Below are 16,831 nucleotides of genomic sequence, written 5' to 3'. Positions count from 1 at the left end.
TGACATTATTTTATGATGGTTGTTTCTCTCCCACTTTCAGCAACTTCTTAATCATATGGGACGATAAATCACTCTGTGCTACATCAAGAATGTCAAATTTCCTGCTTTAAAAATGATTTTTCTAATCACAGGGTTGGTTTCTAAATAGTTTACGTCATTATTTGAAATGATTCACCCTATATGAACATAAATCATTAACATTTAGCTAGAATGTCAACCTTAGAAGTAATAACCCAGAAGAAGCAACCTTCGCTTCCACTGAGCAGGCAAAAGAAAACATACATAACACACTCAGGGTGCTTCTTAATAGACTGATGTTATAGGCAGTGTTGAAAGATTCACGCTTAGGGGGCATTGGAAATGCACTTCTTTAAAAATGATTTTTCTTGATGACTGCGACAAAGCAGTGGATTTGTGCTATAAACAGCCATGAATTATTAGGTAACCACACATCTATTCAGAATAAAAAAATCTGAATTAATATTGGTTTAAAAAGTGCTTGATGACTGCGACAAAGCAGTGGATTTGTGCCATAAATAGCCATGAATTATTAGATAATCACACATCTATTCAGAATAAATAAAAATCTGAATTAATATTGGTTTAAAAAGCGAGTCTGGAAGCAAACAGGAACACGAATTGAGTTTGAAGGTTATCAGTGTGGATTTTCTAATACTTCTTTCTAAAGGCCCATGACATATTCTAATTACATTGAAGAGACTCTTTATTTTCTTCCAGTCTCATAGGTTGTGCATTTCATTATCATGCCAGCTCCTATTCCCTCACCTCCTAATATCTTTAAAGTTTTAGATGAATAAAAGGCTTTCCATTGAACTGACGAAAAATACCAAGAATTTGTCAATTTATCACAAGTCCATAAAGCAGTTTGGTAGCTAGTGATAACATCTCTTCTACTTCCTTGTATTGCCCACAGGTTATTGATGATAAAAAATTAAACTGCTATCAACTCTGACTTTTGCCACAACACAAGAAGATGAATGATAATAATCGCAGGGAAAACAATCTCTATTCCTGGGCCTGAAGGGTAGGAAAGAACACATATTTTAATGCATAATTTCTATCAAGGCATTATGATCCAACAAATAAAAATTACAAGAGGAGTACACTATTAGAATCTGTATTACATGTAGTGCCTTTCACCAACGGTTCACCAACTGTCTTATTTCAGACAGAGATGGAAGGAGAAACAAGAATAACAGACAGCAGTGACGCACACAACCTAACCACCTGTGATCTCAATGCACAGAGCGAGAAAACAAGAGAGAAATTGAGCCTTTCTTCTTTCTTAGGGCCGGGGGTGGGAGGTGGGGTATGAGTGGGCTCTTGTTATAGAAAAAGATAATCACTTGGAAAGGATGCCTGGAGTCTTATCTCAGTCCCTCGGGAAGTCCTGTCTCCTTGGATCAAGCCAAGGACAAAAATAGCTTGTAAATTTTATGAAGCTAGCATATGTGAGAGAGAAATGCTCATAAAATTTTTCTCCTCTCAAAATGGATCTTTCACAAAGAGACTGAACATATTGTTAAGTTCATTGTCAAAAGGAAACTTTGGACTTGTTTCTTATACGTTCTCCATAGGTATAAAGGAGTGAATGAAAGATTAAGCAAGGGAAATCTAGCACTCAAGAAAAGGATTTGGCTCATAATCTCCCATAATTGTAATAATATAAAACTGTGAAGATAAATCTGTAAGTAAAAGTCTACTGGTTAGCTCCAATTCTAAAAGTATGAGAGATTTATCTCTCTCTCTCTCTCTCTCTCTCTCTCTCTCTCTCTCTCTCTCTCTCTCTCTCCCCCCAAAAACAACTAAAAATTCTGAATGCAAAGCTTAAAGAACATCTTCTTAAAAGCACTGAAAATCTTACAAACCAGTGAAAAAATATCAGATCAAAATCTAAGTGAAAGCAAGACCCAGAAAAGAGGATACTATTAAAATTACTATAGACTGAAATTTACCAACTTAGCATATTTATATATACTTAAGACTCAGTTTAAATATTATATGAAAAGCCAAGTTTTGGCATTGCATTTCTACATCATGTTCCCTATGCTTAAGGAATACATTGGTTTGTATTTTTGCAAGAGAGCATTTAGCTAGGTTTAGAAAAGTTTAACAAATAACTAACAATTTTGCGGGTCAATATTTATTGAGGCTGGTATCACATCTCTACGGCAGGCATTGGAGTTAAATGTCAATATTATCAAGAAATCTTGCTTTGACCAGAATTATTTGACAGAGTAATCAATCAAGAAACAAATAACCCCGCTAAGTATCACAGTTAATAAGACTGCCTGACCAATTCGGACAAGGTCTTTTCACAATCACTGACTTGGGTAATGATTTGTTCTAGAGATCCTAATGGGTTCTGACTTAGGGGGCATCAACTCAGATTTCCTGGAAGATGTGTTTGTAAAGACTACTTTAAGTGGGTACCTTGATATGAAAATCGATTTTGGCTCTCTCTCTCTCCACGCACATGCGCACGCACGCACACACACACACACACACACACACACACACATACACACACACACCACAACCACAAATTCAGAACAAAATGGCATTTTGAGTGCTTAAAATCAAACACTGGTCTCCTGAAAACGTATTCCACAACTGTCTCTTATTGTCAAAGGAAATTCTGCTTCCTGAGACATATGCAACTATGAGAATATTCTGCATGTTCACACACTCTGCCCCAACCTCTTCTAAAACATAGGAAACATAAACACACTAACCAGTTAAATACACATTAAAATTTGTCAATAATACTAAACTACAGTCCAATAAAAATTTTCCTTGCAGGCATATATCTCTCTTATTCTTATGGTTTTATGGTAGATATCCAAAGAAAGCAAAAATGATTCATTCTTTCTTTCTTATTACTTTGATATAAAACAAATAATTTGCTAAAGTATTATATCAGAAATATTTTGAAATAATATTTGTATTTTTGGTTTTAAAGACAATTTCAACTCTTAGGAGTTCCTGAGATAGAAGGGGAAAAAAGAGTGTGGAATAGTTCTTTTGAATGCAGTGGTTAAAACTGTGATGTTTGGGGGTGGCCAGGGAGAGGTCAATGGGGGAAAAAGGAAACTTATGTAATACTTTAAACAATAACTGTATGGTCACAGTGATTCATAGAATCTTCCATAACAGAACTTTCCATTCTGAAGGTAGATTATCTCATTTTTGAAAACAATTTATATCAGTCTCAAAGTAGAATTTTATTTTTAACTTCACAATAATAATTTTGGCACATAATTAAATTATTATTTAAAATAAAAATCAGAATTTATTCATTATTTTTTTCACATTTGCAATTAAATGTAGTTCTGTTGTTTCATCAATATAAAGAAACAAAAACAAATAGCTTTCCTTTTTGATAACTGAAGAACTTAGCTTGGTTTGTTAAAAAAAAATAAAGTAAAACTTCACCAGGAGAATAAATAATAAAGGTGAACCAGGTTAACTAATGACCAGGTTTTTTGTTTAAGTTTTTCTATTGCTTGGCCATATTACTGCTTCCAGCTCATATTCTCAAACTCCAATCACTATCCCATGTAAACAGTCCACTATCCTCAGTGGGCTCGAGGTGCTAAGATATTATTTATCTATGTTTAAAAATAAAATTGAATAGTTTAGCTTTTTTCTACTAAGGATGGTTCTGACTACATGAAGAGTTTTCTTCAAAGAATAGGAAAATTATCTCTCTCAATGATCCACACTCTGGCTTAAAGCCAGGCCTGGTAACCTAGCAAAGAATTCAAACTCCAAAAATTAACATGATAGGCTTTCCTTTAGTTCTAGGAGGAAAGACAGAATTTCTGGGCTCTTGGTATTCATAGGCCAAAACATAACCTATCCACATCTAAAATAACTATTTTAGAAAGAATATCACTTTAAAGATTTGCTTATTGGAATTTATTTCACTTAAAACAATTCCACTCATTTTTAATTCATTTTATCTCTCCAGCTACGGGAACTGACTCAGGCCCAGGGAGCATATTGATCAGAATATTCCTAAGCATGGTTTCCTATTGTGAAGATGGCCAAGTGTGTGCCTGCAGATGGCCTCTCTCATGCAATTTATATAGACTAAGTATTCCTGCTCCCACTTACCCTATCAGGCAAACCAAACTGTGATAAAATGTAAATATGTAGCCACAGAAGTAGAAAGAAACAAGTGAATGGGGACTGGTTATTATGCAAACATGTACCTTGAATCTCTGATTGGAAACATACTAGTAAGGTAAGAAACTGGGTCCACTTTGCACAAGGCGTTCTTATTCTCTGGTTACAAAAGCTAGGGCTTAACATTTGAAAGCTCTTAAGGGAAACTTAAGAATATTATGAATGCCTAGGTACAACCAAAAGCCTCATATTAAAAGTGCAAAAAAGCATGATGTTGATGGAAAACAGATTCTAAGATCTAGGTCTAATCCTGGCCTAGCACTAACAGAGTGACCCGGGAAAATCCTTTAACCTTTTGGAGCTTGAAGTATAAAATGAAGTGACTGAAGATGACCTCCATGGTCCCTTCAGGCTCTAAACAGTTGGCATATGATAGGTCCTGCATACATGCTGGTTGAATAAAAATACCTACAACTGCCAAATATTGAGAGGCAAAGACTACAGGATGCAGCCTACCCACACGGCTCTGATCCAAAGTGGAGAGAGTGGAGAACCACCAGGGACCTTCAGAGTCAGTCTCATATAGACATGGGATGAAATAACAGAATCTCTGAAGCAGAAACCAGAGCAATCCTGGCAAGATTATTATATACAGGTTGTACTCAGAACATTCAACAAAATTCAAAGGTGTCTCTGTGTTCCCCACAGCGATTAAACAGGAAGCTGAGTACCACCCAAGAGAGAAGCTTGAATGTGGGATCAGAGTGGGAATGAAGTAGGCCAGTGAGAGGGACCAGTGCGTCCAAGACAGAGAAAAGCGAGAATGGGAGAGAAAATTTAATTTCCCTGTTTAATAGAAAACCTAGCATTTAATAACTCTCAACTGAATGCAAGTTGTCCCAACAAACAGTAATATGACCAGTTTTGTTGGTTATATGAAGGAGCTTACATGAGGCAAGGGGAAGACCTTAGAAGCCTATTAGGAAAGAGAATTGAGTAGGACTGGGGGTGTGGTCTCACTCTGACATGGAGAAATCACTTCAGTTTTCTTGTTGGATTTGGTAGCCACCAAGCAAGTGGAGGGGCTGAACCCAGTTTTATCAAATACTTCAAACTTTATTCTCTATCGAAGGGTAGCAAAGCTATGTAATGAGAAATTATAGGTTCACACCATCTCCTAAGGCAGGGAATCAAGCGTTTGCTTTCAATTAAAAACAAAATATAAAGTCTTTTTAAAATAGAAAACATGCCCTAGCCAGTGTAGCTCAGAACATAAGAGTATCGGCCTGCAGACGGAAGGGTCCCAGGTTCGATTCCGGTCAAGGGCATATGCCTGGGTTGTGGGATTGATCCCCAATAAGGGGCATGCAGGAGGCAGCCCAGCAAGGATTCTCTCTCCTCATTGATGTTTCTCTCGCTCTTTCTCTCTCTCAATCAATAAAAATATATGTAAAAAAAAGGAAACATTATGCAATTTGTGTCAGATCTTTACTATACCTGTACAAGTTAGTTAACTGCTCTATGCCTCAGTTTCCTCACTTATAAAATGGGAAAATAAAACAGACCTCAAAGAGTTGTTGGGTAGATTAAGTGAATTAGCATATATAAAGCAATTAGCAACACATAGTGTTATATAAATAACTATTTTGTTATTGTTGTAGTTGTCACAGCAACACATCTAAAGACCTAGGTAGCTTTTTATAGTACATAACATTTAGCCTTATTGTTTCTCAAAAATAAAAATAAATAAAATTAAATAAGAAATAAAATGAACTCCATTTCAGAAGAGCCAACTATATCTGTTTTTGAATAATTTTAAAGAGTAGGCAAAGTCCAAACCACTTCAAGAATCAATACTGAAAGATATACTAATTTTGGTCACTTAAACCAAGCTATTAAAAAACAAAAATGAAGGGTGTCCTAGTTAACACTGTGGAATAGTTGATTGTAGTCAATGCTTGAAAGAGAGATGAAGCCAACTTGGATTGCCAGGGAAGTAAAAACTCCAAAGTAAAGGAAGAGGTCTTTCCCAGTGAATCAGAACTCAACTTTATATAACACTAGAGGCCTGGTGCATGAAATTCATGCACTCAGGGGTTGTCCCTCAGCCCAGCCAGCGCCCTCTTTCAGTCCAGGAGCCCTTGGGAGATGTCTGACTGATGACTTAGGCCCACTCCCAGCAGTCGGACATCCTTAGTGCTGCCACAGAGGCGGGAGAGGCTGCCACCGTCACTGCTGCAGTCGCCAGTTATGAGGCCGGCTCAGGGCTTCTGGCTGAGAGGCACTCCCCCTGTGGGAGAGCACTGACCACCAGGGGGCGGCTCCTGAATTGAGTGTCTGCCCCTGGTGGTCATAGCAATGTTTGTTCTGCTGTTCGGTCAATTTGCATATTAACCTTTTATTATATAGGATGTTTTGCCTGAAAAAGAAAAAATTGTTTTTTCCCCTTTATATTTTCATTTTCTTTCTGTTTGGAGTCAAACTTGTTTTAGCAATAATTTCCCACTGTTACAACTCTAGCTAACAATGACATCATGCGAAGAGAAAATATAAGGAGCAATTAAAATTAGAGCAGAATATTTTAACTCTGGCAGTTTGACACAGAGGACATTTCTAATTTTGTTTTGGGACAAAATACAATTTGACCCAAAGTAAAATTAGATTGGATAGAAATTATTGACAAAATAAAACTAACAATGATAAAGATATATGTGAAGTGTTTTGTTTTGTTTTTCAATTTTAAAAAAACAGGCTGAAGAATCACATATTGTTAGTAACCCTGAAAACTGCAAAAATTAACCTTGGAAGAAATTAAGCTTTTAAAGAAATCATTAACAGAAACCAGAATTGACACTAGCTAAAAATTCTCATGGTAAAAATTTATTGACCAAAATTGGTAAAAGAATTATATTGTCTAGCAAAAATTGATATGGAAACACTGGGTTGGATAGAAATAATGACCACAAAATATACAATGAAGTTGATGACCCTTGTTGTAGACAAAACATAATCAATAGATTAAACCTTTATTTTAAAATTGACACAGAAAATGTTGTAGTCTGAGTAAAATAGGTTTAGTAGAATAAAAAAGATAAAACTATAAATAGTTTAACACTGTTTAACCTTTGTATAAATCCGATTTAAATACTGGTATTTAGAAACTAATGGACATAAGACACTGGGAAATAGGGGAGGCTAGGGGACTGTCTAGGGCGGGGGGAAAAATGGACACATATGTAATACCCTTTGTAAAAAAATAAAAATAAAAATAAAAAAAATAAAAAATAAAAAATGACAGCAGCCAACACACAAAAAAAAAGAAACTGTCACGATATCCTCAGGCTTAAATTGGGTCAAAATGAAAGAATCAAAATGTGGGGGTCAAAAGAGTAAGGTCAGCATAGTCAACATCCAAAAAATAGCACTCTAACCATTAGGCTAATATAATATTTGCTTTTGTGATGAGTAGTACATTTATGTAGTAAATTAACTAAACCTGATTAAATTAGTGCATTAAGTAAAGTGTGATTATAGAAAAAACATATTATTAAATTGTCAGTATTTGTGCTTTGAACATTTAAATAGCGGTTTGTGTTTTGTTCACTACTTGATTTTGGGAATAGAAATAGTTATAAACAGACTTCTGTAGAGAATGGACTTACATTAAAGAAAGCTTATAGTGTTTAGGGCAACAGCTAAAGCATAAAAGCCAATGAGGTGGCTACTGTAGGTTATCTAAATGAGAAAGAACAGTAGCTTGAATAATGATGAACTAGAGATGGTGAGACTAAAGCCTTTATTAGAGATGAGAAGGATGATAGGGAGACAAGAGCAGATTTGGTGGGAAGTGAACTAAATAAAGAAGTCTGAAGCAAGATAGAGCAATCAGGGCCAGAGATGTAAACTTAGGAGTTAACAGCATGCTTATGATGTTTAAAACTATGGAACCAGATGAAATTACCTAGAAGAATACAGAAAGACAAAATACATCCTGGGGACGACCCAACATTCAGACTCTACCTGTTGAAGACGGGGCAGAAGAGGAGGAGACATGTGTCAAGGTCACAAGCTGAGAGGGAAGGATGGGAAGGAAACAAGATGTTTGGGATGAACTGGGGTAATAAGGCATCAGTAGCTATGTGATATTTCTCCTAGAGGACTCTTAAGAGGGGGAAAAATAAGCCACTTGAAAGCAGGCGGAAAATTTCAGACACTTAAAAGAAGGACCCAAAAAATCTTCAACAGCAATTAATCTTTACTAACTAAATTTTGAGGTGTTCCTATACTTTTTAAATTGAATTTAATGGAGTGACATTGGTTAATAAAATTATATAGGTTTCAGGTGTGCAATTCTATAATACAGCATCTGTATATTGTGTAATCATGTAATTTTAATTGACTGTCATGAAGTTTTTTAGACTAGGTTAGCACTTAACATTCAGACTATGACTTACCAAGTTTCTTGTTCGTTAAGTGAGAGTCTGATGGTTCTTCTAGGAAAAAGCACAAAGCAAATATCTTTATTTGCAGGAGTTGGTGACTCTCCCCATCCTAGAAATCCTAGTTCTTAGACTTTACCACAGAACAACAGAAGGTCGGTTGGACTGGCTGAACTGATTCTTAACACCCAAAGTCACTGATACCGAGCATTTACTTTACAGAAATGAAGAGAACTGCATGAAGGTGCTGGAATAAGAGGTTTGGGCATGGGGGAATAAAGCTGTAACTCTTCCATTTTTACCCATGTCCTGTACAACACAGACAATATGGAAAGTCATGAGATGTTCAGCACCAAGAAATGAAGCACTTTGTTTACTTTTACGTTATGTTAATTTACAGGCTTCATAAGGCACATTAGTCATCAAAAACTTTATAGGTATTAAATACCTTTAATTACATGTAGAATAGCAAGTGTAGATTAGAGAAAAGAGAGGTAATTCAAATTCAGCAGCCATACTTTAACCACATTACATGTGGCCTTTTGCTTGAACAGAAACCAACATATGATAGTTACCAAAATAGCCTACTAAGTTTGTAATATATTATTTTTATGTTTATTTTGGGAAGAAAGGACAGCAAGATCCATAATGCTAGCACCCTAAGGATTTAAGGTTCAAATAACCCCATACATATGTGAAACAAAGATATCAATACTTTCTATGAGCATGCTTTATCAGACTTGTCCACCTGTTAATAAAACCTGTTGAAAATAAAAATTCCAACTATCAACCTGATGGGCAGAAATTACCACACTGGTATCAGCATCAATGCTTCTCATCCATACAACAATAATAAATCATTAAGAGTTAGGAGAGAGATTCTAGGGAAAGTGGACATTCGTAAACCATTCACTCGGGGAAAATAATAATGATCATTAAAATAGCAAATAATTTTTGGACACTTATTACGTACTAAGTGCCATGCTTCAATTATATTATCTCATGTAATACTCACAACAGCCTTTGCCACAGTAATAACAAATTCTCTTCTTTTAAAAAAAATTTTTATTGATTGCAGAGAGGAAGGAGAGATAGAAACATCAATGATGAGAGAGAATCACCAATTATCGATCAGCTGCCTCCTGCACCCCCCTAATGAGGATCTAACCCACAACCCCTGGGCATGTTCCCCAACCAGGAATTGAACCATGACCTCCTGGTTCATGGGTTGATGCTCAACCACTGAACCACACTGGCCGGGCTCAGTTCTCTTCTAAAAATGAAAACCTGAGGTTTCTAGAGGCAATGTGAACCTTAGGCTCTAATCTCTGCTTACAGCTGCCTCCTTAGTAAGTGGGGGATCTGGATTCAAACTGAGGTCTGACTGGCTTCAGAGTCCACTCTGAACCAGTAACTAGCCTCTAGTACTATCAAATTTATGATAAAAATAAAGATTATGCATAACACTTTCAGGACAATCCCTGAAAATGCTGGATCCCCTTCATTAGGAGGCTAAGCAGCATCTGACTTCCCGGGGTTTTATTGGGGACATACAGATTTCAGACTTACCATTTGGTAAGCCCACTACAGCCCTCAAAATGTCATAAGATTGACGATCTCTCGCTGGTTTTTATTACACTACTGGCCTGTATGTGCAAGGCTTAGTGTCTGAAAGATAGAATAAAATGTCAAGATCCAATGCTAACTGCTTCATTCCTGTTCCTGGGCCTAAGTGACCAGACTTGCCGTTAATATCCCAAATACACTAAAAAACAATAAAATTTGAGGTTTGTGGCCACATTAAAAAATCACATATCAAAGTGGTTTTTATAAAAAGCTCATTGGTGCATCACTCTAATCAAATGTTAGCTATACAATAAGAGTGGGTCAGTCCATCTAGAGCCCCCTAGTCTGACCTTCCCCAGCTGCCCCCCCCCCAGTTATATATAATAACAAACTCCACCTGTAAGCCCAGGCCCCTCAGACACAATAGGATGCAGATCAGTGATCCTAGCCCTAGTAAATGAGGGAGAAGGGAATTGGGTACTCATTGTAATACAGCTGCTTCACAGACATAGTTCAATCCTCACAACCACCACACACCGAAAGTGTCACTATCCCCATTTTACAGATGGGAATATGGAAACCCAGTGTGGTGAAAGTATTTCACCAAGATTGCATAGTTTTATTATTTAACAAAACAAAGCAAAGAAATAAAGCAGGATCTAGGTACTAGTCTTCTATTTCTCAGACTAAATATTATCTATATATATAAAAGCCCAACAACCAGAATGACCAGAATGACCAGTGGCTATGAAGCACGCTGCAGCAGCCAACCGCCTGATCCGGGCCCCAGTCACCGCCCCCCCCAGGCTGGCCTGGCCCCTGTTTGGCCCCCAATACCCCAATTGGGGGTAGGTCCGGCTAGCCAACCACCCACAGCCCCTCCTCTCCAGCCGGCCCCGCCCCTGCCACCGATCAGCCCCCAACACCCTGATCAGGGGTGGGACCAGCAAGCCAACCACCCACAGCCCTCCCTCTCCCCAACTGACCTGGCCTGATGGGTCCCCATTGAAGCTGGCTGGCCAGACCCCACCTGTGCATGAATTCGTGCACTGGGCGACTAGTACAATGTAATTTTGACTCTGTTGTCCTAGATTTTGCACAATGAATGAAAAAAAAAATCCAGGTTCTTTTATTAGTGTGATCAATTTACAAAATGGCTAAGCAAACTTTCTGTATAAGGTTGTGTCTTTTTTGAAAGCTGCTGTGAGAATATTCACATCTTAAGCGGACTGCCTTGTGGTGTATACAGACACCAAAGCCAAGTTATTCTGACCCTGGCAACAGCTGGGAAGACTAGAATCTAAAGTGAGATAAGCTTGTCGATATGCATCCCACCTACTTATATCTAGTTAGTAAAAACAGTGTGTAGTTAAAGATGGGAGCAATGGGCACCCCTTCTGAGTCTGAAGGCTGTGCCTTCTCACTACCTTTATTTACTTTTTCTTTCATACTTAAAAGGTGCTTAGGGGGATGAGGATTGGTTGGAGATAGGGTGGAGGTGGGAGTGAGGGGGGTCAGCAAATGCATGCACTTGACTGCCATATAAAATGCTCCGACTGTTCCCCACCTAGATGCCCTTGTAGCTATACATGCTCAAGCACCTGAGGTCTGAGATGGACCTGTAAACTTTTATGGTCTCCAAAAAAAAAAATTGCTGCTGAGTCCAAAAAGGTAATAGTATCCTAGGCATCATCGTCAGATACTGAAAACAAAACGAAAATCATTATCTCATTATCTCAGTAATTTCTCTCTCTCTCTCTCTCTCTCTCTCTCTCTCTCTCTCTCTCTCTCTCTCTTAGAAGACACAATTTTAAGAAAAAAACATATAGTAGAATTAGAGAAGGCCCAGAGAAAGTCAAGAGAGAAAGGGCCAGAAAATGTGGTCCACACCTAAAGTGCTTCACTCAGAGAAAAAAAAAGATGATGGTAAAGATGACCCAAGTCTATGAAATCAAAAGCTACAAAATAGATACAAGGAAGAGAAAGTTGAACACTACATTTTAGTAATTCTAGATGGTGTATATTTTTATTAAAAATAGGTTTAAATACTCATAGCCTGAAAAAAATACATTTCAGACAGATGAAATAAAATTCTGCTTCCTACACAGCCACGATGGAGTCAGAGAAACATGACCAGGCACTGCCCCTCCTCCCTCTGTGACCCGGGCAAGTACACTGTGTCTGTTTTGTCATCTGTAAAGTAGGAGGGAGTTCTGTCACAGGCTGCTGTACAGAGTAAACCACAGGTACTGGAATGCTTGCCACAGTGTCTGTCATATGACAGATACTCAGTGAATGCTAATGCCCTTCCTTAGAGAACACAGGGGCTCCAAAAGACACTGCCAAGTGAAAATAAAATAGGTGGATGAAAATAAGAAGTGACTGACAAAGAAGAGATTGTTTTTTAAATCATTGATATTGACATTTCGTGAAATAGCCTTAATTATAAAGAAATGTGTACACCTCAAAATATCCTCAATGGTATCTTTCCAAAACCACCATAGATGATTATTGATATTTATGTATAGCAGGAGTCTCCCAACACTCCTTTAAGCAGCTTTGGCTCAAGGATGATTCAATGTTTACATAGTTGATTGTCTAAATGCTTTTGCCACTATGATGAACATCCTCTTCCACATAAATACATGCATACATATATGTTACATACTTTTTCCATAATTCTTTTTTAAAATTTTTAATGTATTTATTTATTTTATTACATTTATTGGGGTGACATTGGCTAATAATATTATATAGTTTTCAGGTGTACAAGTCTATAATACATCATCTGTATATTGTATTGTGTGTTCACCAACCCAAGTGAAGTCTCCTTCCATCACCATTTATAACCCCTGTAACCTCTTCTAACCCAGAATTCTTGAACTCCCTGTTTTTTACCTGTTTCTCCCTTTCTATGCTTTCCTCAATCAGCTCATCCTTGTTCCACATATTCAGACAGATACAATGTGTCCCACTTTAAATCCTCTCTTAACAGATGTCTTCAATGCTGTAGTGTGAATTACCGTAATATGCTATACATTTTAGAATGAAATTGGATAATTTATCCATATTTGTATGAACCACATTTTAAAAGATGTCTCAAAGGAGAGAAACATAAAGCACAAATTCTTTGCATAAGTTGTGGTATCCAGGTGATAGATGGTAGACAAGAGGAGATAAAGCAAAGGATAGGTTGGACAGTAAAATTGTGTCATTTCTGAATTCTTCATGGAATTAATTACCTGCTACACTTACTCATGAGTCAAGTCACATTTCCCAACTTGTAATATTGTCTCTTTCTATTTGTGTTTTTTTTTTTTTTAAAAATCTCTCTGTGCCCCTCCCAAAAGATCAAGGGTTCATTGAATGAAGAAGATCCATTTGATATTATCTCAGCCAATGTCATCCTAAATAAGTCCATGCCCCTAGGATTCATCTCCTTTGTCCAAATCAGCACAGCTCTTTCCATATTAGCCTCTACAATACGTCATAAAGATGAGTGGTGGGGCAGGTGAAAGAAGAAAACGTGAAAATCGAGTACAAGACAGAATCTAACGGCTGCATATAGAATCAGAGACTTGAAAAGGACCCTCAACAGTTTGTGGAAAACTGACACCATTGATTTTGCAAATTCCTGCATGGTGTTCCAGAGAAAAGAGACTGCAGAAATGGTGCCTGTTACATTTATGTACTATTTAAAATTAAAATTGATTTGTATTGTTTTTATTTATTCAACCAAAATTTCTTGAGCACATGCTAATAGCATAGCACTAGAGCCAAAATGAAATAGCAAGACCCTGTTCTGTCCTTGAATAGTTTTCTGTCCAGTAAGAAAGAACTTTACCATATCTTTTCGGGCAATAGCAGTATATAGGGTTGCCACCATTATAAGACATCAGTAAGTGAGATGTTTGAAATACAGAATATGGAAGTTAGCAACTCGGGGGATTCAAATTGATTCAAATTGAAGCATAATGATGTAGCCCATTTTTTAATGTCAGAAACATAGTCAATGTCAGAGTTTTACCCAAGTCCATGAGACTAGAGAATTAGTTCAATAAGGAAATGGTACTCAACATTCCAAACTTATTGTATTTCATTACTTTAAGCATCTTTAGACAGTTGAACAGGAAGAAGGTCCCAAGTGCAATGAAGCTAAATAGGGGCCATGAAGTAGTTTAGGCAAAATTTGTCTGGTGTTTAGATACTAGTCAATTTCCCAACCTTCAAGAGACATGTAAAGTGATCATTAGCTTAATGATCACTTCACATAGATTCATCTGCCTTTGTAGAATGTCCGATGATGTTTGTCAGAAGCAACACAATAGGCATATTTTAGTCCAGATAGCGGATAAAGAGAAAAAGAGTGCAAAGCTAAATGAGCATGAGCTACTAAGTATGTGATACCCTGAAAATAAGAAAAGGATTAAATGGTCACAAAAGAGGAGAGTGAGGGCTTCTCTCTTTCAGTCATTGACATAACAGAATCATCACCACATACAGAGAGAACAGAGTGATGAACCTCAATAAAAAATAAGAAAACTGTGGTCTGACCTGGGGGTAGGGGTGTCAGCGATGACAATGAGAGGGAGGAGAGAAAAAGGGAAAATAAAGACAAAGCAGTAGAGGGGGATCATTATATATATAATGCACAGATACATTCTAAATAGAACATTTTTTTTCTGGAATGTTTTCTGCTTTATTCTGAGCAGCTGCCACACCACAATGACATATTTTATAGAATATATGCCAAAATGTAATTGTCAGTTCAGTGTAGCCCATATCCTTAGATGAATATAATCTCTATTGGATGACAGTTCACTATAATATGTGAATTTTGCAAGATTTTTCATCTTGGAATCCAAATGAGTGAAGGATAACAGTTTTCAGCCAAGTCTCAATATTAACTAAGTTGAGCATGCTTTATTCACTAGGATTGTATGAAGAAAAAATAAAAATAAAAGGTAACACTTCAAAATACTGTTGAAACATGCAGACACGGCATTTTTTAAATGCAATTACATTGTAATTTTGTTTTACTTGACTGTAAGTTCTTTAAGTACAAGGTTTATAGCCTTTTATCTTTGTATCTCTGGTACATAGCACAGTGCCAGGCACATCTAAGCAGTCAGTAATTGTTTGTTCAATAAAAAAATAAAATAATCAATTTCAATTAGTTGGAAGCAGGGAGGTAAGTTCTGTTACCAATCTATGACATGAGAGCTTGCATAACTACATCTTGGGCCCATGGCAAATATTTCTATCACAATGCTCTACACCTTACGCCTAGACACAGCTCCAGAGTGCTTTTCATCACAGAACTCCAAGCAGCTACACTCTATTAAATCAAAGTTACCAATTAAAGTGAAATCTATTCCTATCCCTGCAATAGAGGTCTCCATCAGGCAAGCCATAAGCAGGAAAGGTTATTCCAAAATGTCTCCTCTGGTACCAACGTACATATTAACAAGGCCAATAATCATTATATCCATGAGCATATGTATTTTAGAGTCTGTTATTCTCTCTTCTTTCTCTCTTATAAGTTATTATGTGCATCCATAAGTCTTGAGCAGACCACAGACCCTGAACAACACAGCCTTTGTTGATATCCTTTTTATAAGTAAAATTAATTTGTGCACTTAGAATATTATTGATATTTATAAAATTTGACATCATTTTTGTTATCTGAGATGTTATATATTTATTTAATGTCTGTCTTGATCACTATGGAATCACAAATGAGGCGCTCAATAAGTATTTATTTAATCAACTGGATCATAAAACTTTCAGATCCTACAACTTTCTTTATCTCTACTATAGATCCTTACCCTGCTAAGCCTGAGTGTTTGGGACAGTTTCTGCCTGTACTGACCACTGCAAATAGCCCACAATAAAATCTGCTACTCACAAAGTACAAATTTCACTATAGGCAGGTCTCTGGGTTAAGGTGACCTAGGTCCAGTGGTACATTTTTTTAGAAATCCCATTTCTACTAGCATGTTGATTTTGAGAATATTCTGTTGCCCCTGCCAAAAAGCCATATATCTAGGGAAAACCAGATTCCTAGGCACCCTCAGAGGTCCTCAAACTTTTTAAACAGGGGGCCAGTTCACTGTCCCTCAGACATTCCACACGTGCGCACGGCAGGCGGCCAGTGAGTCGGCTGCTAAACAGGACAGGCAGTGGCGGCAAAAACACCTGGTGGGCCAGATAAATGTTTTTGGCGGGCCACATGTGGCCCGCGGGCCGTAGTTTGAGGACCCCTGCGCCTACATGAACTGAAAACTACTCTCCCTTTAGCTTTCTACCATGTGTGGCCAGTCCTACTTTTCTTCCCTTATCTGTTTTCTGAGCATCTCCTTTGTGTCAAGGTTGAGCTACCCATTTTGAGTATGGATAGTGGAACCCAGCAATCAGAAGGAAACCCTGACTCTATCAGCTCCTTTTCTTACATGGCTACATCTTGACTCATTACTCCCTCAACCTCCTGGCTTTTAACCCAAACGTACAGAGTTGTCAAAAACATCCTGTGCTCAAAATGTCAAAACTTCACCTAACTGCCCTTGATCCCCACTACTCTCATTTCTAAATCAGACTCTCATTTACCACTCCCTTGGTCAAGATCTGGTTTGAATTTAGTTATACCAACTTCCGTGTTTTGTTTTGTTTTGCTT

The 16,831-nt window shown here is 37.3% G+C and overlaps 1 protein-coding gene across 1 annotated transcript in view; it reads right to left on the bottom strand.

The window, feature by feature from the left end:
* SLC44A5 (solute carrier family 44 member 5) overlaps positions 1-15,559 on the bottom strand; it is a 152,260-nt gene extending 136,701 nt beyond the window's left edge. The window contains exons 1-2 of the mRNA XM_015571888.1: positions 15,442-15,559; positions 8,607-8,645 (exon numbers count right to left, since the gene is read on the bottom strand). Of these exons, the coding sequence (XP_015427374.1) occupies positions 8,607-8,645; positions 15,442-15,559 (157 nt within the window). The remainder of the gene's footprint in view (positions 1-8,606; positions 8,646-15,441) is intronic.
* Positions 15,560-16,831: the final 1,272 nt, after the last annotated feature.

Source organism: Myotis davidii, unplaced genomic scaffold, assembly GCF_000327345.1.
Source record: "Myotis davidii unplaced genomic scaffold, ASM32734v1 scaffold128, whole genome shotgun sequence".
NCBI lineage: Eukaryota > Metazoa > Chordata > Mammalia > Chiroptera > Vespertilionidae > Myotis > Myotis davidii.
Note: the sequence above shows the minus strand (reverse complement) of the source record. Positions and strands in the feature narration are given on the sequence as shown.